The 23,065-nt window shown below is 40.2% G+C and overlaps 2 protein-coding genes across 8 annotated transcripts; both read right to left on the reverse strand.

Annotated features, from left to right (window-relative positions):
• Positions 1-692: 692 nt before the first annotated feature.
• cunh15orf39 (chromosome unknown C15orf39 homolog) lies at positions 693-20,096 on the reverse strand. 6 transcript variants are annotated; one of them, XM_040025815.1, is made up of 4 exons: positions 20,092-20,096; positions 7,868-7,874; positions 4,228-6,981; positions 693-2,007 (listed from the first exon to the last, which is right to left on the reverse strand). In XM_040025815.1, the coding sequence occupies exons 3-4, from the start codon at positions 6,926-6,928 to the stop codon at positions 917-919; spliced, it is 3,792 nt and encodes a 1,263-aa protein (XP_039881749.1). In that variant the 5' UTR covers positions 6,929-6,981; positions 7,868-7,874; positions 20,092-20,096; the 3' UTR covers positions 693-916. The 6 variants fall into 6 exon arrangements, with proteins under 6 accessions (XP_039881749.1, XP_039881747.1, XP_039881746.1 ...); XM_040025817.1 differs by lacking the exons at positions 7,868-7,874; positions 20,092-20,096 and adding exons at positions 3,597-3,631; positions 10,595-11,014 and having other exon boundaries at positions 1,890-2,007; positions 4,228-7,504; XM_040025813.1 differs by lacking the exons at positions 7,868-7,874; positions 20,092-20,096 and adding an exon at positions 11,029-11,144 and having other exon boundaries at positions 4,228-7,504.
• ppcdc (phosphopantothenoylcysteine decarboxylase) lies at positions 15,292-23,017 on the reverse strand. 2 transcript variants are annotated; one of them, XM_040025822.1, is made up of 5 exons: positions 22,813-23,010; positions 20,666-20,761; positions 20,193-20,321; positions 19,929-20,097; positions 15,292-17,137 (listed from the first exon to the last, which is right to left on the reverse strand). In XM_040025822.1, exons 1-5 carry the CDS (start codon positions 22,936-22,938, stop codon positions 17,049-17,051), a joined length of 609 nt encoding a protein of 202 aa, XP_039881756.1. In that variant the 5' UTR covers positions 22,939-23,010; the 3' UTR covers positions 15,292-17,048. The 2 variants fall into 2 exon arrangements, with proteins under 2 accessions (XP_039881756.1, XP_039881757.1); XM_040025823.1 differs by lacking the exon at positions 20,193-20,321 and having other exon boundaries at positions 22,813-23,017.
• Between the last annotated feature and the right edge of the window lie 48 nt (positions 23,018-23,065).

Consider the following 23,065-nt stretch of genomic DNA (forward strand, 5'->3'; position numbering starts at 1 on the left):
GAAGGGACTGGACCAAGCTTCTCAAAGTTATTCAGTGTTTTGACTTTAGTGCTTTCACTCATTTGGTATTTTCCTGATGGTAGTTGAGGGAACATCCAAGAGCGCATCCATAGGTGTCCAGCTGGTTACGTCAACCATAGTATATATTATTTACATCATTCTCATCAGCCACTCAGTGAAACCCTTGTTCCCTGTGTACAGGGGCACTGTCATCTTGAAAGAGACCATTTCCATCTGAACAGAAATGGGTAAAGGTGGCGGCTCAGAGCAACTTTGCATTGATTTGCAGTGTAAATTTGCGTCACTATAAGGGTCAAAGTTTTTCCATTTAATTCATCACCGGTCTTTACATTACTTACATTAAGGCAACCACCATCATCAGGGTCAAGATCAGTTTTCTGCATTAATGCTATATGTGACTGGCACTGCATTACGGTACAGTACGGTGCTTGAAAGTAATGCTCATTCAAACTACGCCAAGCCACTAATTTCCCTCTGCTGCACTGTTTCAAAAGAAAGGTCAGGATGACTTAAAAAAAAAATACTCCACTGATGCTCGCAGTTTATAAAAGTAAAGGGGCACAGTGAGGCAGTGATTTCTTTCATGTCATCAAAATTTAATTTATTAAAATAAAGTTACCGCATAAATGATAAGAATGTAAAAAAAAAGAAAGAAAAAAAAGAGCTAAACACTGAACATAGCCCATCACTAAAGAAAGCACAACTTTGTGCTTACATAACAGGCAATTTTTAGGTGACTTCATTATTTTATATAAAAGAAGAAGTAGAAAAAAAAAAAAGAATCCAGTTCACCTTCATTCTCGAGGAACCTTCGTAAGTGAGTTAAGAAAAAAAAATGCTCAGCTGTCGTTGCGCTCACAGAGGTGTCATAGCATTGTGTGTACGTGCCTGGAAACTAGTCTTCAATTTTGAGCCAGCCTTTTTTATAGTCTATGAGAAGCTCGAGGTAGTACTTCCACTCTGGCTCGCTGTCATACCTGACCTCAAATATGGTCTTAAGGGGGTTGGGGTGAGCCTCGTGGATGCGCAGCACCTCCCCTCTGTACCACACCTCTGATTTGTCAACTTCCTCGTACAGATGGCGGATCCTCTTTCCCACCAACTCGGGGTAACAGAACCTCATGGCCCTCTGAGCCCTCTGCACAGCTGAACGCAGGACCCATCGCCTCCTGTGTTCGGCGCTGTGACAGGCAGACAAGTAGGGACAGTATTTGATCTTCAAAAGTGATCTATGTTTTCTTTTAGAAGAGCTGCCAAGGGGTCTTAACGCATGAGAGAAGCTTCCTGTTCTCTCCCACCTGTGCTTTGTTTTGGGTGTCCTCCTGTGAACGTCAGCCTCACCAATCACACTCTCCCCGTCATCAGTCTGTGAGATGGAAGCATCAGCAGATGTCTCCGACTCTGACACTGCTTGGTATCGAGTTTTTTTTCTCTTTAGATCTTCACTAAGTATCTTCCTCAGTTTAACAATGACTCCTGAACAATTCTTAGAGTTTTCCTTAGATTTGACTGATGGTGAGGACTGACCAACGTGCCACCTGCTGGAAGATCCCTCAGTTTCTGCGTCGCTCGGGAATGGGGATAGCTCGTCCAGTGTTAAAGGACACATCCATGAAATATATGGATTCTGCTCTGAAACCATATAATCAGTCCCTTTATTATCACTCTCCTGGGGCTCATGGGCACTGCAGTTTTTCTTTGCAGTTGTGTTGACAGTGCTTTCAGCTACAACCTTGTCCGTATCCCCTCTCTCTTCCTCATCTGACAACCTGTTTTCTAGAAACGTACGCCTCGAACTGCTCTTTACTCTTCTTTTAGTTTTATTCCTGTTCAATTGTGTTTCCTCATCCTCTGAACATCTCTGTGGTTGCAACTCTGAGTGCGAGGCTGCGGAGGCAGTGGTGTCAGAAAATACAGGAATTCTCCCGCTGTTAGACGCTTCACAGCTTCCATCTTGTTCCTTGTGATCGGAGTCCATATCTAATCCTGCAACACAGGGAAAATGGCAAAAGGAGAGCTCAAAACAAATACTGAAATATCGCAGATAAATATAGGATTCTGCTTCCTCACAAAGTGGGAAGATTAGAGGCAAAGGAATTTATGCAGTGATCAGGGAAACAGTTACAAGTGATCAGCAAGTCAGAAACAGACTTTCAGGATTTCTGACAAGGAAATATAAAATACTTGGTTTCCTAAAGAGCTTATTTCACACCTAAACCTAAGGATTTCGGCTTTTGCACATCATGATCCTCCACCACGAAACACCCTTACAGCAAAGATGGCTATGAGAAGAGAAGGCTATGGGAATAAACACAAAGGCTGGGAAAAAGTCAGCTGCTGCGAGGGGTGCTATCAGTCACGGATAAAACAGCAGTGAGGCAAGAGGAGGGCAACAGAAATGTTCAGACACTAGAGTCAAGTGCTCCAAAACCATGTGAACCTATGTCAGCAGTGAACAGCAGTTCAATTAGGCCAAGTTCAGTAGGCTCAGGAAGCAAATACAATCGAAGCTGTTGACAGACAAAATAAAAGGCAACAATAATTTTTTTTTTTTAAAAAGGACAACTCTATTGATATTCTATGATCTTTGTATTTTCAACTAACTACATAAAAACTCAAAATATTTAATTCAAATAAAGTTGATTAACTTAGTTAATGTATGTAACATTTTTTTCCCCACCTATAATGAGAGAGCACTGTTATTATTTAGTATGTGCAACATTTCATGAATACTTGAGTGTGATGACGATGAAGTTTGAAAGTATACACTAATCAGCCACAGCATTAAAACGACTGGGAAAGGGATTTAAGTTTGTATTAGTATTTGGATTTTTTTTTTTTTAACCCAGATATGTTAACCCAGTCTCAACACCTACCCTGCAATCTAGATAACCCAGAATAATCCCAGAAACTGTAAGACACCCGCAGATGGAATGGGTCAGAACTGTTCAGGGAGCACCTGTTCGATATTTGGAACTTGGTTTTAAGGGTGTGTCTGATCAGTTTATATTTGTGACAAGATTGAAGCATTCTTATCAGAAATGCAGAGGGTGGAGAACACAGCCAGGCAGGTGAGGAAGGAAGAAGTTGTTTTTTTTTCATGAGATTTGACTGGTGTTATACTATTGTCCTGTTCTTTGGACATTACACACTCATATTCTCAGAAACTGCCTAATGCAACTTGTATGCAGTGTAGATGTGGGTTAGTTAGAGATGGTACAACAAAGGATGAAGTCACCATCTTCTGAAAAGACCTCTGACCTAAAAAAAAAAAAAAAAAAAAAAAGTGCCACACTTAATCCCTCTTGTGTGTAGCGGCCTCTCACTTCCTTCCCCTCATAATGTCATCCACCAGCCTGCCTTACGCCGTTTCAGCTACAGTGCTGTAAGTAGGCAACAAATTCATATGTCCCCAAGCAGCCCAGCTTAGCGCCTTTCCCCCTCAACCCACCCACAGTGTAATCATGCAGCTTCTTGTGATTTGTTACTGAAGGTTAGAAGAAAAATTTCCTGCTTTCTAAATCAGGAAAAAAGCAAAAGAGCAGTGAGATTGAGGGACAACAGGAAAAAAATACCTGGACTCTCTTTTGGACGTCAGATGAGGTTGATTCTGTAAAAAATAAATGGATTTTATATTGAATAGTTCTTCTGTTTTGATTGGTTACTTACAAAAAGGGCCAATTAATGCAGAAAATATGCTTTGAAGGAAATATGATGCTTTATAATGATATCTAAAAGTTCAGTTCACATCGTGTACTGAAAGAGATCTCCTAGAATGCTATCAAAGTTATACTAAGGAAACAGGGATTTTCATAAAACCAAGCAAAATGAATCATCATAATTAATAATAAGAAATTACAAATCTTTTTACAAGTAGGAACATAGTTTGCACTAATCACTGAGATGATATAATATATTTTGTATGAATACTTTAGATTTTTTTGTTTCTTAGCTAATTCACTTAAATATTAGCTTATATGTAGTATTAAATTACTTGTAAAATATTTTTAAAGCCATTGGCCTTATAGACATTTCTTCACACAGTTGTGTCCGGTGCTGCGGGGAAATTAGCACATGGAGGACTCACTGCAAAACCTGTGGGGGGGGGGGGGGGGGGGGGTGTTAATGGTTTAAAGGGCTACAGTGTTGTAACTGTAGCAACCATGGTGGTTTGTCTCGGTATGTCTGTGTTGAATGTACACTCACCCAGCTGTTTGCAGACGCAGACATAATACAGAAGGTTGACCGCGTCGGCGTAGACGTCAGGCAGGTGTTTGAGGGACATCAGTCTCCTGAGTCTGGAGGAGCAGGCTCGTTTATGAAGCTGGATGAGGATCTTCTCTTCAGAGAGCGTGGTGGGTCGCAGCTCGACTTTGTGCTCCTGCAGGACCTGGTCAATGAAGCTGCCGTGGACCATAGGAAACAGCAGCTCCTTGACCACCAGCATGGGGAGAAACACTGCTCCCGTCCGCATGACGTGCGGAAAAGGACAGCGTTCCTGGATCGAGTACTCTCTTAACCTGTCGAGGACCGTGTCAAGTGCCGATTTCATCTCCTCGTTGAGCCAAGCCTCTCTGGCTTTTACCCCCAGCAGGCAGGAAACTTTCTGGACTTTGGTCACGTGAGACACCGATTCGGTTATTTTCAGTTGGGACAACCACTTTTTAAGGTCCTGCTCTGAAGAAGTCGACACAGATTTGGACACAAGCTTACAGAATGACTGGTGCAGCTCAAAGAAATGCTTGCGGGCGGGCGTTTGGATATCTTGGTTTGGTATGAACTCAGCTGCTGGCTGTGCAGTCGGCTTCTGTGGTGGTGGAACAGGGAAATAATTCTTGCCGTTAGGGATAATAATCTTATAGGTGGAAAGTTTAAGACACTGAGGGGGAATGTTTTTGAAATTTAGTCTGCTCCCAGGCAGTGGAGTCGTGGGTTTGGGGGGAAGGATGAGCTCCTGTTTGTGTTGTGTTGCTTTTGTGTCACCTTCAGAAGTCGAGTTTGTCTGTGCAGTCATCTCAGCAGGTTTGGACTCATCTGAAGTCTTATTTTCAGCTGCTCTAGATGGCTTTGTTTCATGTTCTTCAGGTTCAATTGTCTTTTTTAAGAAAATAGGTCCATCATCAGGTGAAGCAGTCTCTGTGGGCTCTTTTTTGACTTCCATTTTGCTGCTGTGGTTGGGACAAATGCTGTCATCTGTAGAGCTGCTGATATCTGATTTATCTAGGTTTTCTACTTTAATATTTTTGGGTTCAACAGCTTCTGCAGCACTTTTCTCTTTTGGAGTATTAGTACGAGTTTCTTTAAAAACTAGACACACAACAGGCTCCTGTTTAGCTTGATCTTGTTTCTTTTCTTTGTCTGGCTTGGATTTAACTTCATGCTGCTCAGAGGACTGACAGGCTTTCCCTGATGCTCCAGCTCCAGAGATCCCACCCGAGGTCTGCAGATATCCTTGGTAAGGTGCCAAACTGAAAACAGTGTCAATAACTGGCATAGGGGGAGAGTCATTCTTATTTCCTTCTCGGATAATCTCAGTTTTCAACTTTTGTCTCTTCCTGGTCCATTCCACTTCATATAAATCCTTATCCTCCTCTTTTATTTTGACAGGTGAAGATGAATGGGAAATGCTCCTCTTTAGACACTGTTTATTAACAGCGGTTTCTGGACTGGACACAGAGCTTTTATGTTTGCTTCTTGTTTCGACAGCAGGAGAATCGATACTTTTGTGGACATTTGCACTCTTAGGCACGTCTGTGTGGATCCGATTTGAACTCCGATTCGGTGACTGAGGTCGCCACACGGCTGGGGACACTGGAACGTTTTTTGGCTGAGTCGGGCAAGGGACTTGAGATTCACAGGAGGAATAGTCCACTGCTCTGTCCACATTCAAGCCAAGTAGTGGAAGGATGGGTGGGTCCATATGCAGGCGGTTGACAGGGGGGAAGAATCCTCTCATTTCCATAACTGATGGTGAGACACCTGGCTTGCTCACACGTCTGGCAGGGCTGGTTTGAGTCACAGGTAGGAACGGTGAGGAAATGGGTAGGTGGTCAACATGAAGGCCGGGGTGCTTGGGTTTGTCCTTTTGTAAACTGCTGGCGGACACCATGGGGTGATCCATATGTTGGCTGGATGGCGAAACATTTTTGTGGCTAGGATGAAAAGTAGGTGATGCATGTTGCCTTTTTAGGGGGGCTCTGATTTGGCTTGGATTTAAATGAAGTCTTGGAACAGCATAGCATGGATAGTTCAAACCCCGCATAAAGGAATGATTTGGCAACATTTCAGTGCTAGACAAAGGCAAAGGAATTTCAGCATGAAGCGACTGAGGCACTATGTAATGCTCCCGAGGGTTTGAGCTTGAGTGTTTATGAATAACAGCAACATCTTCTCTCTGCTTACTGCCACTATCTTTACACTGGGTTCTGTTTTCTACCTCCACATTTGCCTGGGGGTAGTAAAACACTTGGTGCTGCGCTAGTTGGCCATATTTGGACATGGGAGAATGTTCCTGATAAACCTCTGAGGTCATATGCTCATATGTAGGGTGGGAGGGGTAAAGGCTGGGGTAGCCTCTGGGGGAAGTCTGTAAAGGCTGGCTATGCTCACTTAAAGAACCAAACAGTGGACGAGTCGGGGTGCAGGGGTAACTGCTGTAGTGCGGCTCAATCACAGCAGGCAAAGTTCTTCCTCTAACAGGGCTGTATGAGTCCACAGTCAGCCTCTTCAGTGTATCTGTGCTGTGTTCAAACTGTAAGACTCTCTGTTGAAGCCCCATTTCTTGTCCTTTCCTTTCAACAGATGGTTTTTCAGCGTAGTGAGCATCAGTTTGCATCCAGTCACGCTCATATACAGTGTTTGGTATCCTTGGAGAGCTATGTTCCACACTGTAGCGTTGTCCTAACATGCAACCCAGTTCATTACAGCAGGGATTATGTCCGTAAACCGGCCTGGGAATCGCTAAGTAAACAGAGTTTTCAGATGGGGGTGATGAAGTCTCACCTCCAGTTTTTTGTTTTCTAATAGGTAACGACGCTGCAGCTGTAGGACTGCTGATCTCAGGACTTTTCTTGTACCTCATAAAGCCCTGTTTTACCGGGGTGTGACGCGTAGCAGAAGACTGAGTTTCCTCTGAAGAATTGCTGTCGTGTCTGTAAATCAGATTGTTTCCCTCCATGCCAGAGAGGTGACTCATAGTACTCCGGTCGTTCAGCAGAGATGTCTTTGAGTTCCTCCAAGGAGAAGTGAATCCCGCTCCCTCTTTTCCTCTCGGGTCATAAGCAAAGAAGGCCCCATGGCACGGCAGCGTCTGCTTGCCCAGGAAACCAGACATATTTTGTGGTTTTGACAGTCCTGCAGATGCTATCGTCCGGTCAAATAATGGCATCTTGGCTCGTAACACTGCATCAGTGAGGGTTTGCATTGACTGGTTGCTCATCATGTAGTAGCCTTGTTATGATGATTCATCAATATTGCTCCGGACCTGCCAAAAAAACAAAAACAATTAGATCGTGGCATTTCTCACTGAAAAACTATCAAAAGTTTGTTTAACACTGGAATCAATCCGACTATGTTGACATCAGATATAGCAGCGAAGTGTGTTACAGAAAAATAAATGCTTAGCAGCAGAATCATGAGATAAGAACCGAAGTGACTTTAAAAAAAAAAAATTGAGGTTTATCTCACATATCACACTCACGCACATAAATGGTGGAATAAGAGTCCTGCATGTGAAAAATAAGTTACTATCTGAGGAATGTGTGGGGATCACGTGGAAGAGAAAATCCCCACCCAGGCCAGACGGCCTCAGACCATCACCACACAGGTCACTGGTGTAAATAAACACGAAGAGTCTTCAGGGTTTATTGTAAAAAGGCTTCAGTAATTCATATGCGAGCACAACATGTAGATACTTAATAATCTTTGGTGTACATTCATCGCTATTTCATCACGTCTTCCTACTGCAGCCCTAAACATAGTTTCCATGCCACTCCTTCACATTACACATAATTGCATAACCACATAAAATCACAGTTTTAAGACAAATAATAACTGGACCAAATTATTTGTAAGTCATTCCTTTTGACCTTGTAAAGTAAAAAAAGCACACACGGCTAATAAATGGTTCCTACAATGAGTTACAATTTAATTCTTGTACAAGGAGAAATCTCAGGTTTGAGAAAGGTTTTCCACAAACTGCCAAAGAGATAGTTGACACATGATGCGCCAAACTGACTGGCTCTCCCTGTACTACCTCCACTCCAACTGTTACTTGTGGTAACATAATATCCAGGTGTGACCGAGAGCAGTCTCGACTTCAAGGCCATCTGTAAAAATGAGAACTACACTGTAGCACAACTGTTGTCATTTCTGTGAGTCACATATAATGTGTTATGGTTTTACCATGGCTTACTTCAAATGTCAATGTGTCACTGTGATCGTATCAAAAAGGCTAGGTTCGCTTTTGTCGAAGTAGGACTTATCGCCTGATCTGGCATGCACTTCTCATCTCGTGTTTACATTCTCAGACAAAACAAGTGAAGTTGTTGCTGTTCTGCATTTTATTACCACAGCCCTCTGGTCATACCGTAGGTACTTCTTTGTTATACTTCTTCAGTGCTGTTTTGCATCTGACTCCTATTTATGGGAATTTGCTGATTAGCTTTTAATGACTAAAAACTCTTTTTGGTAACGCCTGACACTGAAACTAGTCAGCTAACAGTTCCTCCTATCAGCTTTTTTAAATGAAAGTTAAGAGTAACATCCAAACAAGACTTTGGGGCTCAGCAGGTAAATGAACAGTGAAAAATGATCTGCAATGACAGATGTGTAATCCACAAAGTGATAAACACTAGCCACTGTGACCACAGTGCAGTATCAGAATCCCCCCCCCCCCCCCACACACACCTTTTTTTCCTAAGAAAAAAGTATTTTTGCACATTCTTGATGTTTTCACTTCACTGTCTTTTAGTAAGTGTAAAGCTGAGCGTAAGAAGTACAGCACATTTTCGCCAAGTAAGGTTCTGCAAGTGTAAAAATTGGAAAGCAGAACAGAAAGCCCGCCTCCAGTTTGGAAGTAAATGATCGAGAGTTTTTTTTTTTTTTTTGGGGGGGGGGGGGGGGGAGTGTGTCTGTTTAAATGTGGAATACAAAACCTTCACTTGAGTAAGATGCTAGATGCATCCCATCCCATTTTTAAGATACAGACATATATAACAGATACATAGCAACGTGTGGATCGCAACGCAGTCTGGCTTCTTGGAGCAGATGAAAAGAAGATATAACGTCGTCACGTGATCTGCCATGCAAGCATTTGCAGGCACCGATGAGGTCATAGAGGAGATAAATTATAAATTATACCAAGGTTTATTTGCACTTGCTTGCCGACTACGCGTGGAAATTTGGCTCAACAGTTAAAGTGTAGAGGTTTAGCAAACACAACATCTGCCAGCACAATCTGTAAATGCAAAAAAAAAAAAATGATAAGACGTTCTGAGAATAACTGAAACTCTTGGTGAGGTTTAGAGAAGTAAACGACTTTTTTTTTTTCTTTAATCCCACACAGTGACCCTCTCCAGTCTAATGACAGCACAGCACTGAGATCTTATCTTCTCATCCTGTTGACACCTTTCACACAAGTGGTGTGACGGCTTATCTGTATATGGCGAGGATAAACGCGGTATATGTGCATGGAGGAAACTGCGCAGAGCTGTTTTCAACGGACTAAAAACCGCACTCTAAAATTTGTGTCTGCCTGTGTGCATGCGCCTTTGTGTGTCCTCCCACTCCCATGATCTGTAGGGCAAGGGTGATGGAGAGCGTAACTTTCGAAAACAAAACGCCCGTGGCTTAAAACCACGCGAGAGAAGAGTGAAAAGGTAAAAGCTTACTTCAGTCCAGTCTAGCAATCATTAATCATTTATCTGATCACCAATTAGTCTCTCGGGTTAGGATATGTTGAAAGATCTCCGCAAGTTCGTGTGACATAAAAAAAAAATCTATTTCCTCCAATATGTCTTAGACTTAACCAATGAAAGCGGCTCACGTCCAAACATTAAAAAACGGAACTTGAACGAGGAGAAAAAAAAGTTTCTTCTCAGCTTCTCTTGACATCCTCGTGAGCTGTAGCTTACGATGCACATATATTTGCTTCTCAGCCAAAATGTGAAAGTACGAGACCTGCCGAGAAGAGCAGCCTGCCAAATTCAATAGGACGCAAATAATATGAAAATAAGACGGGCGTAAGAGCTTGACTTTCGCTCACAGAGCGAGTCATTTCCATACAGCCGCGAAAGCCTCGTAAACCACGGCAAAACTAAAACCAAACTAAGTTCCAAACACACACACACACACACACACACACACACACACACACACACACACACACACACACACACACACACACAATCAGAGGATGCATAAATCGATCTCGACTGTATGAAATAGTTCCACCTTTTTTGACGCACTCTGACAGCTTTACAAAAAGGTTCACCGATCCTGCTTTTCTGAGTTTACGCACTTCTGCATCACAATCAGTCGTCAGTTACTTTAAACTGCGAACAACTCTCCTTACCTCACCCGTGTAATCAATGATTTCCACAAAGACTCCATGAAACTTCTAAGAAAAGAGTGGGCAAATCTCTCCGCCGCCCGTGGAGTGGGTCAGTCCAGATGCGTCAATCCCACCAAATGAAGCGACAGCACAGCCTACTAAAAAAAACTGCTGCGCTGCTGGCCCGAAGTCCACGAGGCTTTTAGAGAAGTTAACAAACTGAAGAAAAGACAAAAGGAAGGAGGATGGTCTTTGATCAATAGGCGGAGTCACACCCTCCCTCTATCCACGGCTTGTTTTCTTCACATGTCATGTTTTCTCGCTTTCAGTGACTTTTTGTCCGGCTGCCAACTGTCTGCTGCTACCGCCGAAATTAATTTAAGAGTCGGGGTTTTTTTTGCCCCTTTTCACTCCCTGTCAGATAACACACGTTTGTCAGGTTGACTCTTTCTCACCTTCGCGCCTTTGCCCGGTTCCCATGCCTGAGTGTCAGAATCGGACATGCCAGTCTCGGAGCAATAAAGGAAATCACGTGTTTATAATTCCCCGTTCTTTATCTTTGTGTTGACTTGTATGCAAGTCATTATCCCACAGCACCTCTACGGTTACGTGAACTAGTCACTGCATACTCAACCGTGTAGTGGCACAGAAGACGCCTAAGGTTGGGAACATACATATTTAAATATATCTGCAACAATAAAACTGGTTTAAAGACATCCCACTGATGTCAAAATAAACTGTTCTCCGATTAGACTTATTATGGCAGGATGCATGTATTCTCAGAAATTAAAATAAATAAATATATGACTTGACACAAAGAGAATCCAATATATGTAAATAGCTGCATCTAAAAGAAGCGTTTATGGCAGAGGATTGCATGTGTCGATCTTATCCTAATAAAGTTAATGGTTTACTATAATTGACCAAAGTTAAATTCAGGTCAGCCATTACCCCGGGCAGACTTTTTTTTTTTTAAATTTCTTGTCATTACTCATGACTGGCATTTCACCTTTCAATCTAATCAAATGTTTTATAATATAATAAATGTCTATTATATATTGCACACCTAAATTCTTACACTCTCCACTGATTTGACATCTGGATGAGTACATGTCTTGTTGCACTTGCATCATGTCCCTCCTCACCTGTGAGCCAAAGTCTAATTTATGTGTCCCATGGGGGTGCCACAGTTTAGTCTAGACAAGTTGGTTGCTTCCACAAGTCCAAGGGGGGTTTCACAGGTACAAAGATGCTCATCAAGGAGCATCTTTATACCTGATGTGAGGAATGATCCCCCCCCCCCATGGATAATTCCTCAGATCTTCCCATGTCCTGTTACTATGGCATTACAGCTCTGGGGTAACCAACACAAGCCATCAAGGCAACTCACACATTATCAAACATCCAACGCAACAAAAAACGGAATATTAAACATATACAGTACATAGCTTTGGGACGAGACATGTGATAGACATGTAAAGCTAGACATGACAAGCATGTTTATAAATAGGTCAGAAATAACTTAGACACTTTTAGAACAACTGCTGGGAGCCAAGTCTGTAAATGATTGCACAGGATGAAAAGATACTGATTGATTTGATCATGTTTTTATTTAAAGAGGCCCAAACGGCTGCCCCTTTATAACGGATAGCTCCGCACAAATTAACTCGCAATGGAATCTGCAGTTTTGCATTTGTAGTGGGCATTTCCCTGTGTGAGACCTCCCTGTTTTAAATATGCATACATATACAGATATGAATGTTTTAAGATAGAGAATTTCAGTGAAGGCTTTACCAACATGGGTGACATTTTCTTTACAAAAGGGTTGTATCCCAGATGAGAGAAGGCATACAAAGAAAGCAAAAAATGCATCAGCAGTGCGTGGTTGACTCAAATCCAGAAGCGTGTGGGAAATGCTGACTAATTCTTAACTAGTCCAAGTCAGATTATATACACAGATTACAGCCTTTCCAGGTTTGTGGTCTGTAAGAGAGCTTTTAGAGTAAATTCTAAAGCCACCACACACTGTGATTGACATAAGATGTACATCTATAAATTTATCTGTGTGTAAAGTGTAGGAAAGTGTGCATAAATAATACAAAATATTATTTATGCACATAAAACACACTCCTGAGTGAATGTGCATGGTGTTTACCACTTTTAAGCATCTCAGAGTGGGCAAAGCAAGCTGTGGTGACACAGGGAGCAGAGCAGGTGATCTCTCAGGATGCAGTTTCTGATGAAACACGCTTAAACATTCCCAGAGGTCACAAACACACACTGAGCCTAGAGACTGCTTGGGTTGCATCAGACACTCGTGTCAGATGTGTTAGTGAAAGTGCATACATATTGACACACAGCCTCACCCTATAGTGTGTTGACAGGAAATTTGTTGCAGGAGTCATATGATGTTCAAATGATATTTTTTCTCCTAATGAGACAGTTAACCTGTATAATTCTGATACATCACAGCAAAGACAACACTCAGCTTTCAGTAGACAACTACAAAAATGAATCCACATTTTAATAGCTATAGTAACAGGATTAAAGTAACTGAAGTTATGATTGTGTCTACAGTTAATATAACTGTGGTAAAGTTAAATGTTTAAGGTTATGCTTAAACATGTCCCACATATACACTCCCAGCAAGAAATTTAAATATGGCTTAGGTACATTGGACCTTTTAAACTCAATGAACTGCAAATGTATTTTTACAGCCCCAGGACATTTTAAAACCTCACTATCTGATGTTTTGAAATCGCTCCCGTTTCTGATCCTTCTGGTTTTAAGATTTGCGGACTTGCTATTCTTGCATGCTAGTTTGTCTACTTTTGTCTCGTGTTTGTCTATCTGAATAAATATGGCTGCTATTATATGAAGGGAAGTACTGATTCATTTTAAAAGGTTTGAGCTTGCTTTGAACTAAAATTGTACTAATACCAGTTAGTTGACTAATCTTTTAAGTAACTGATACAGCTAGATACTGTTCATCACTGCTGAAATATGACAACACACTGTCATGTGATGAGCCGGTATGTTGCAGAGTCACTTTCTTGCTGACGGTATCGTGTGTACTTACAGAAACTCCTCGGTTTCAGACGGTGAATTCTTGCAAATAACACAATAGGTTCAATTGATTGTGATATTTGGGAGCTATCTTTAGTTAAGCATGTGTTAAACTGGCAGCTGGGAAAAAAATTGTTTTTGCAAGTGCAACTTTGGCCATTTCATATCACCTATCTGAAGTTTTCATGATATGCACCCAGTTCTTAGAACACACTGTTCATTCCCATTAAGCACACCTGCAAGCTGCATGCTCTCCCACAGTAATATCAAGGCCAGGATGACACTCCCCTTGTCAGAATGGCTGATGTAATATTTCTCTAGCCTCATTAACAGAATCAGCCAGCAGCCAATAGCAGCAGGACAGGTTATGGCTCAGGGAAGGATGCTTTTCATTTGGGGAGCCATTCACATCGCTCCATGTGCTGCAACCTCGACAGCTCAACAGTAACAATCCCCTCAGTTATTTGCAAGCCAAATTTCTCTCCAGTCCAACTGGATTTGGAGGAAGCAGGAAAAAAGTACGATAAAATATTACCCTCTACACAGCCTAGAAAAGTTTAAATAAACAGAACAAAAATGCACACACACAAAACATGCAGCATGCAGCTGCAAATTAGAAGACAGGGTTTCTCTTCAGTAGAGATGGGAGGTATTAATGCTAAAGAGACAAGTTCAGTTTGATGACAAGGAAATAAAGAGACTTCCTAGTGCTGTGTGACCAGGAAAATTTGAGCAGTTCAAAATAACACCATAGATCCCTATCATAGGGGGGGGGGACAAAACATAAAATGATAAACATAATGTACAGCATGACGTGGCTGACTTAGATTGCAATACAAAGTATCCTGATCTCTTAAATGGGGGGTAGGCCTACTTGTCCCAACATAACACTACTCCAGACAACTGCCACCTGCCAGGTGCACTTTCAGTTTATTACAAGTAAGACAGTTGTGTACTGTCTGTTTTCTCTGGACACAATCCAGACCTGGATGTTTCACTTTGTTAGGAGATAGAGGGCTTTCGCAAAGATAAACATGTCTTACACTAATGCGATCCATGGGTTTCGTCACTCTTGCCCTTTGGACATCTTGTAAAAGCATTTGGGGAAGTTGTTCTAAAAAGCTCAAACCATCTTAAAGCAAACATAAAGAAAATTTCCAAAAATGCACAAACAAAATGAGGATGTATCGTTGTTACCAAGTCAAGGATTTCCGTATCATGACAGTTTTATTTTATGTGGTTCTGCAGTAAAACCAGTCTGTCAAACTGCCTGGTGGGAAAAGAGTTTCTGTTGCCTTGTGTCAGATAATTAATCCCAGAGGCACCAGGACAGCATCTATAGAATTAAATAAGAAGGATGTTGTTCACACTATAATGTATGACATGGCCAGAACATGGATTTAATGACTTTTTGTTTCATGCAATGCTTTTATACTCATTTGCAATTCTATATTTTTCCTTTTGTCATGGTTCCCCATATGACCATCTAAAGGATCTCTCACTAATATCATACAGAGCCCAGAACAGAAAAGTGCAGTCTGAATCAGCATTATATTTTATCATTTATTTTATATACACACACATATGAATAACCAAGCTTACATATACACACCATGGGCATGAATGTCATGGTAATTTTGGGCTTTTTATTATTTTAAAAATTCCCAGAGTGGAATGATTGTTCACCATTCATCTTCAGTGACTTTAAAAAACAAAAAAACAAGAATTCATTTTGGATTGTCTCTTATCCACACAGGGTCAAAATATAAATGCAGGCTCAAATATATACATGCACTTACTTACATTTTTTAATAATTGGTGCTGAAGGTTCTACAGTGTCTTAGGTCGACAAAGCCAAGGTCTAATAACTCGTCGTTAGCGACTGATTACAACTTTTAGTGACTGAGAGGGTGCCAACCAAGAAAGAAGCTCATCCTCCAAAAGCAACACCTTTAAGCTCGACTGAAATTTGCAGCTGTCCACATGTGAACAAGCCTTCTGGAAAAAAGTTTTATGGTCAAAGATGTGACAAAGATTGAGACAATAAAGAGGTATGTTTGGTGGCTTTCAAATGGACAAACACTGTAGCAACTGTCAAGCATGGTGGTGGTAGCAGCATGCTCTGGGGCTGTTTTGCTTCCAGCAATACTGGCAGAATATTAAAGGAGGAGGACTACCTCCAAATTCGTCAACTTTTTCTCAAATCAAGAGCTGGACAGGACAACAATCCAAAAACTAAACCTGGTTTTGGAATAGATAAAGCAAGCTTCAGGAATCACCTTCCCCGACCCTAATGAAAATGTGTGGACTATGCTTAAAAGGAAAACAACCAGAGTTAGAAATTCTCATGCACCCAATTCTTGTTGTTTTTTTTTTTTAAGTCATTAAAGGCACATCCTGTATGTCTGATATGATTGATTATGCTCAATAATCGATCCTGGAAAAAGGACACTTCAAAGAACTAATTAAAACCCATAGAAAACCCCAAATTACAACGGCTTTCATGAATCTGATGGGAATACATGACTGAAATTTTAACTTGTTGCACTTTTGTCTCTTTACCTTTGATGATGACAAAAATTTCAGTTCCTTTAGCAAATAAACAAAATGTATAATCACACATTTTACAGCTTGGAGTATAAATATGGCCTTTTTAACAGGTATATTATTAGATGTTCATTTAGGGTGGTACTTAGCAAACAGTAATGTGGCATGTCGCAGTTTTCATTATCCTTATATCTATATCTGAATACGTCAGCTAACATTAAACAAAAAGAATAAACAAAGGTAAATTCAGAGGAAAGCCTTTCCAGGAAAAACAAGTCGAGCACATCGTAAACAGGCTCAAACTGTCTGTTCAAGTCAGGAAAAAATGCATAATACAAAACGCACTTTCATGTCATCTCTGAGAGATGCAGCTGTTGCTACCTTATCTTTTATGTTACTTGGGATACCAAATAATGTGTTACTATCTAAACAAAATAAATATACAAAAAAAACAACACAAAACTGTTTAAAATGTACCTCAAAAAACTGATGGTGACAGCTAAAAATTAACGTCTCACACTACCAACTTTTTTGTTCTTAACCTCTGGGCTGATCAGGCTCCAGAGGTGATATGATGGGAATTAATGTTGAAAAAGGTCAATGCACGTCTTTGAAATGTAAAGCCGCTGTGCCCCAACAGGTTTAACAATACCAAAAGAGGATTTAGAGAGATGTCAGTCATGATGTTCTGGACACACCCACATATTCTAAGAAGTGAATTTATGAAGTAAAACAGGTGAAAGCAAGTAAATGAGTTTACCATGGGTGTGTTGGACCGTGGCAGTTGGACAAATCCAACAACAAGGCATAGTGTTTGTTTTGCTTTGGCCTTTGGTGTTTGCTTGGATGTACAATATGACGTTCATGCCTCCAAAGGTGACTCATCTGGTTTCTGAAGATACTCTTTGACAAGACTGACAATTGTCGATACTTCTGCCATGGCACCTTTACCTATGGAAAAACAAAGAATTATGAGCTATACAAATGTCTTCTGCAGAAAACTATAAATCAGTCAGTGCCTGAAGGAAAATACAAAGAAGACATGTACACGATTGCAATGCAAATGCTCATGCACATTTTTCACATTCATAAATACACTACACTACACTCAAGCTGTTTGCATATAAATCTGAGCCAAACCCCACCGATGAATCAAAAAGACAGCACTATTAGCAACAAAACTCATAGGCACAGCTCCACCATTTTATTTATTCTTTTATAACACTTTATGCAGCACATCTCCAAAATAGATGAATTGATTAGAATTTTGAGGCTTTAACTGTATCCATGTGTACATCTGCACATGTTTGTGCCAATAAAAATGATTAGTCATTAGATTAATGTACCAAGGTCAACTGTATGAATTGACATAGTATCAATCAATGTCTTAAACTGAGTTATACAATCTAGGTGACACTTCATTACTTTTCCACTACACAGAAAGTGGTTTACAGAGCCAAGACGTAAACATGACATTAAAAAGTCCAGTGTTAGATATCCTTGAATAACATTGTGAAGGGAAGTTGTTCCCACTGAATCTATTTCTAGCCTTTTGTCTTCTGTCCAACTTTCTTTGCACTTGCTATAAGACTAAGTCATTAAAATTAGTAATTTCAGTTCCTTATATTAGCACTTTCTATGCTTATTTATACTTTCCTGTACTCTTAGTGGATGTTAATAGGAAACTTCTTTTGACTTAGCTGAAAACACAGCTTAATAAACGGCAGCCTAGGGTAACTAGAAGCAGGATAATCAATACTTACCATGGACTATAGTTATATATATTAGGTTATATTAAAGGTGGACACTGCAGCTGTGGACAGTGTTTTTTCCAGAAATAATTTCTCAGAATAAAGTAGTCAACACACCTGCTACAGATATAGATTTAGCAGATGCAGCAGCCTCACACAGCATGTTAAATATGAATGCTAAGTATCAGCAGTGCTGTCAGCATTGGTATCCAGCCATCCAAGCATCTTAGGAGATAAGCTCCAGTTAGCAAAAAACAACAAATTGTATCAACGGGGAAGAAAAATGAAATGAACGGAAGTTGTGAAGAGTTAAGTAGATAAAATGGTAGCACCTTATACAAAAATAGACCATGCAACACAAGTTTTTGCATTTACAAATCGCACCATAAGTCTTAAAGCACATGAACTACAAGTATGTGATGCCAACTTTAGAACTTGTACGATCTATACATTTCACTTGGTTGCTATTTATGCTATAACAGTCTACTGCTTTAGAGTGCATGGTTGATCACAACGACACACGCAACACAAAAAGTAGCTTCTACCAGAGCCACAGAAAATGGTGTCAAATACGTGTAGCATTTTCCATCAAGGCCTATTCATTTTTATCTTGTGGTGAGTTTGAGTGCTGGGTTATTCTTGAAACTACCTGCGTTGTAAGACATGCCATGTCATCCTAGTAAGTCTAAACACTGGTAAGATGTTCACATAGTTTGTCCAAGTCTCTTAATACTTTGCTTAGCCACATGACAGAATGAAAAACAAGTCCTTGATACAAAAAAGGGAAGGAGGCAGTTTTAGATGTTCTTGGATAATCCCTTTGTACCACAGTTATCTCTTAAGTACAGTGTCTTTGGAAAGGAACTAAAATATGCCTCTCGTAGGTAACTTACTATGTCAAGTTATGTGACACAGTTTAACAGTGAGCACTAAGCAGGTTGATATGACCTCACACACAGCTGGCTACTGTGCCTGGTAATTAAGAGCAATTCACGAGCCACTTTAATCTAAAATCATCCTTGTCACCTTATCAGAAAAAAAGGAAGCATGTGGCATGTGATTTGGAATAAGGTCTGTTTACCCATAGCAGCTAATAGTCACAGTGTGCTGGTACATAGTGTACTTTTTACAGCCACGGGACACTGAAATCAACGCAACTGGTGAAGGAGAATTTGTGTTAAGGAAGAAGGTAGAAAAACTAGCCTTTGAAAGTATTTTTTAAAAGGTGAGATTTAACCTCTTGTTTTATCTGCCTATGATGCTGTGTGTCATCTGGTCTAATCACTGTTACATGCCACTCTCCTTATTCACCTTTGGACCCCTGATGTCATATGATTTACTCACTACTGTCACGTTTCTTGCCTGCGCAGTTCAAGTAGTGTTTGCTCCTGCTATATACTATATATAAAAGGAGGAGGTAACCCACATTCATCCTTAAAGAGGCATTTTTTTTAAACTGCCAGCAGGGGGGAATTTCCCCTGACTGCAAAAAGTAGTCCAAACATATAGACGTGCATGAGTTTTTATACTCCAGGTGAAGACACCTGGAATATAAAAAAAATATAATGGCAAATGTATGAGCTACAAATATAGTTACAGGTTTACAGTAATAATAAATAAATAAATAAATAAATAAAGACAAAGTCCAAGATGGGTGTAGTAAAATAAGTCACTGGCTCCATGGCATGTGTGAATATTAATCTCCAGCTATTTTAAAGCCATAATAATCATGTCAGTCTTTTTTTAAGGAAATTGTAAGATACTCACTTGAGTAAGGCTCACAAATGTGAGAATGTGATGTCTGCTGTTGCATAATTCTAAGTCTAATTTTGGGGGGGGGGGGGGGGGGGGGTCTATTAACCACATGTGTAATAAAATATGTAAATATTATTGTAAATTTCAACCCTTTTTCTATTTCCTACGATCTGAGAGTCTAAGTAAATATTAGCAAAGGTTAAATATATTTAGTTCCTCCTCATATTAAAACTCACCTTCATCTCCACACACTAGCTTTTTGGCAACGCAGGGGATTTCCACATATCCAAACTCTTTCAGTCTGGATACCTGCTGGGCTGTAATAGGATGCAGCCACATAGCTGTGTTCATTGCAGGGCAGAAGAGAAGAGGACGACTGGTATCCCAGGCTCTTACCACACACGTCTGAAATGACAAATACACATAAACCTGGAAATCATTTCACAGAAATTCTGCAATAAATGATTATTTGCAAAATCTTTAGTGTTTCATCTTCTTACCAGCAGATTATCACAAATACCACTAGCAATCTTTCCAAGACTGTTGGCATCAAGAGGGGCAATGACAAGTAGATCTGCCCAACGCCTTAGCTCAATGTGTAGCACAGGGTCAGATCTCTGTTTCCACAGCTAAATGAGAGACATGCTGTTTGAAATGCATCCAGTTACACAGTCACATCTTCACTTCTGTCTGGAATGCATAAGTTAAACCAGTGTTTTTATGTCTCAGAATTCTCACAAGTAACTCCAGTGTTTTCAAGTTAATAATGGGCAACTCATACCACATTTCATTTTGCTCAGTATGGCACTGTACAGTATTCCTTCACCTATTTTATTTGAAGAGCCCAAGCTGACCTTCATATTGATTATATATGTCATGTTAATTTGTCTTTTCTATATATATATATATAGCTATATATGTTTTCAGTGTAATAATGGCTACATTAGAATATCATACTCGAGTTAGTTATTACCTCCCATTCATCCTCGTCACTGTAGATTTTGACTGACACCTCAGCAGAATTATAGAAGTGCTTGGCATGCTCTGTAGTGACTACTCGTACATCCACCTACAGCATGACAACATAAATGACATAAATGACAGTGACATTGTACTACTGCAGAAGAGATAGATAGATAGATAGATAGATAGATAGATAGATAGATAGATAGATAGATAGATAGATAGATAGATAGATAGATAGATAGATAGATAGATAGATAGATAAGGGGAAAAGGGAGGGAGACACACATCAGTAGTATGAATTTCCTTTTCCACCACATCCCATTTAAAATTGAGATCTGATGACTGTGGATGCCTGAAAGCCACTTGTGTACAATGGATTCACTGTCATGTTCACAAACCAGTTTAACATGATTTGACCTTTATGGCATGTTATCCTGCAGGAAGCAGCCATCAGAAGATGAGTACTCTGTGGTCATAAATGATAGACATATTCATAAAATATTCTCAGGTAGGCTGTAATATTTAAATGATGACTTAAGTGTACTAAGAGGCCTGGAGTGTGCCAAGACAATATCCCCCACGACATAACACCACCTTCAGCCTGAACAATTGAGACATGGCAGGATGGATCCATGTTTTATGATCTTTATACCAATTTCCCACCCTACCATTTGAACATTTTTCCAAACTTCTTCTGTCCAATTTTGGTGAGTCTGTATGAACTGTAGCCTCATTTTTCAATGTCTAGCTGACAGGCATGGCACAGGGTGGGGTTTTGGCTAAGGTTCGATGAGTTGTGCATTGAGAGATACTCTTCTAGTACCATGGTTGTAACATGAGGATTTTGAATTACTCTCCTCTAACCCTGGACGTCACAAAGGCATTTTCACCCAGAAAGCTGCCATTCACTGGACATTTTCTTTTTTTTGGGCTATTCTCTGTAAACCCTAGAGATGATTGAGTGGGAAAATACCAGTAGATCAGCAGTTCCTGAAATACTCAGAACAACCTGTTTGCAGCCCACAAACATGCCACGTTCAAAGTCACTTAAATCACCTTTCATTGCCATTCGGATGTTCAGATGAAGTTAAGCAGGTAATCTTGACCATGTCTACATGCCTAAATGCTTGAGTTGCTGCCATGGGATTGGCTAAATAGATATTTGCATTAAAAAGCAGCTTAATTGGTGTACCTAACAAAGTAGCAAGTGAGTGCAGATAGAGTCTACATAGGTATGAATTTCTGTTTACTCTAAGTTTTTACATTATTATAGAGTATTTTTAAACAACTGTAGGCATTTGATTGCCTTTACCACTAGTATGCTTGAATTAATTCATCAATTGTTTTATAATTAGCAGGGCTTGAGCAGGTGAAGTGTTCATTCTTTCTCAAGTAAATAAATACGTCATACTAGTTGTTACAGAGAAGATTTTCCTACAACTGACTGTTTAATTAAAAAAAGAATGATGTTTACAAGACATTACTGCTTCCAGTGACATCCGTGATCCCACATCATTTTGTTGGAAATTAAATTGACTGATTGGGGCATTATGTCTCTCTGCTCCATGGGATGTGCATCCATGCATATTCTCGCATGTTAAACTCAAATGAAGCAATTATTCTTAGTTTGACAGGCCAAATATTTCTCTCTACAGGTATTAGCTATTACACATACAATTTAAAACTATTTGCATTGCTATGCAAACGCATAGCTTCATCACCCTGTTTACTACAAAGTCCTAACACACTTTATTTAGTATATTGCAAAACCTTTCCCACACTAATACAACACTGTCATATATTATCCCCGTTTAACATTTACGTCTTCAAATGTCGTTTTCTCTATTTTCATGGACGACCGTTGTGGTTTTTAATTAACAGGCAGATATTGCTGGCTCAGATTTGCTCTGTTTATCAGTCTAAGACTTTTTTTTCTGCGACTGGATAAAAGAGCTATAATAACTAGAATATACTGCGTTTGTAGCGATGCTGCCTAACATCCCCATCTTGCGGTAAAGGTGAGCTTATGCGTATTATGCCACTTAGATAAACAATAAATGTATATAGATGCTTGTGCTATTATTTGCTAACTATGTACGGGGAAAATAGAAACATTCATGATATGCAAACATTAATTAATATGAAGCAGCTCACCCCGGAGAGTTCAAGAAGCTGGGAGACCAAAAGAGGCAGTTTCAAGGCTGCAACGCTTCCTGTCACTCCAACAAGGACATTAAATGTCCCGGAAGTTTTCAACAAATCAGTTTTTAAACTTGACATGTGGTCGTCTTGCTGCCTGTCAGCATACTGCCAAAAGAAAAATTAGACAAGCTGTCGCGTTCCTGTGACACTTCCGTAAATATTCACTTAGCCAATCAAGGAGGAGCACGTCTAACGTTCGTGCCTC

Source organism: Simochromis diagramma, unplaced genomic scaffold, assembly GCF_900408965.1.
Source record: "Simochromis diagramma unplaced genomic scaffold, fSimDia1.1 OVJJ01000293.1, whole genome shotgun sequence".
Classification (NCBI taxonomy): domain Eukaryota; kingdom Metazoa; phylum Chordata; class Actinopteri; order Cichliformes; family Cichlidae; genus Simochromis; species Simochromis diagramma.

What these genes read in the sequence shown, in the direction of transcription:
- cunh15orf39 (XM_040025813.1), bottom strand. Translation starts at nt 7,462, where the DNA reads ATGATGAGCAACCAGTCAATGCAAACCCTCACTGATGCAGTGTTACGA. An exon ending in CTGCGTCTGCAAACAGCTGG is followed by an intron (nt 2,008 to 4,227) that starts GTGAGTGTACAT and finishes CCTGTGTTGCAG; the next exon opens with GATTAGATATGGACTCCGAT.
- ppcdc (XM_040025822.1), bottom strand. Translation starts at nt 22,938, where the DNA reads ATGTCAAGTTTAAAAACTGATTTGTTGAAAACTTCCGGGACATTTAAT. An exon ending in AGCTTCTTGAACTCTCCGGG is followed by an intron (nt 20,762 to 22,812) that starts GTGAGCTGCTTC and finishes GTCATGCTGTAG; the next exon opens with GTGGATGTACGAGTAGTCAC. An exon ending in GCTAGTGTGTGGAGATGAAG is followed by an intron (nt 17,138 to 19,928) that starts GTGAGTTTTAAT and finishes GTTTTTCCATAG; the next exon opens with GTAAAGGTGCCATGGCAGAA.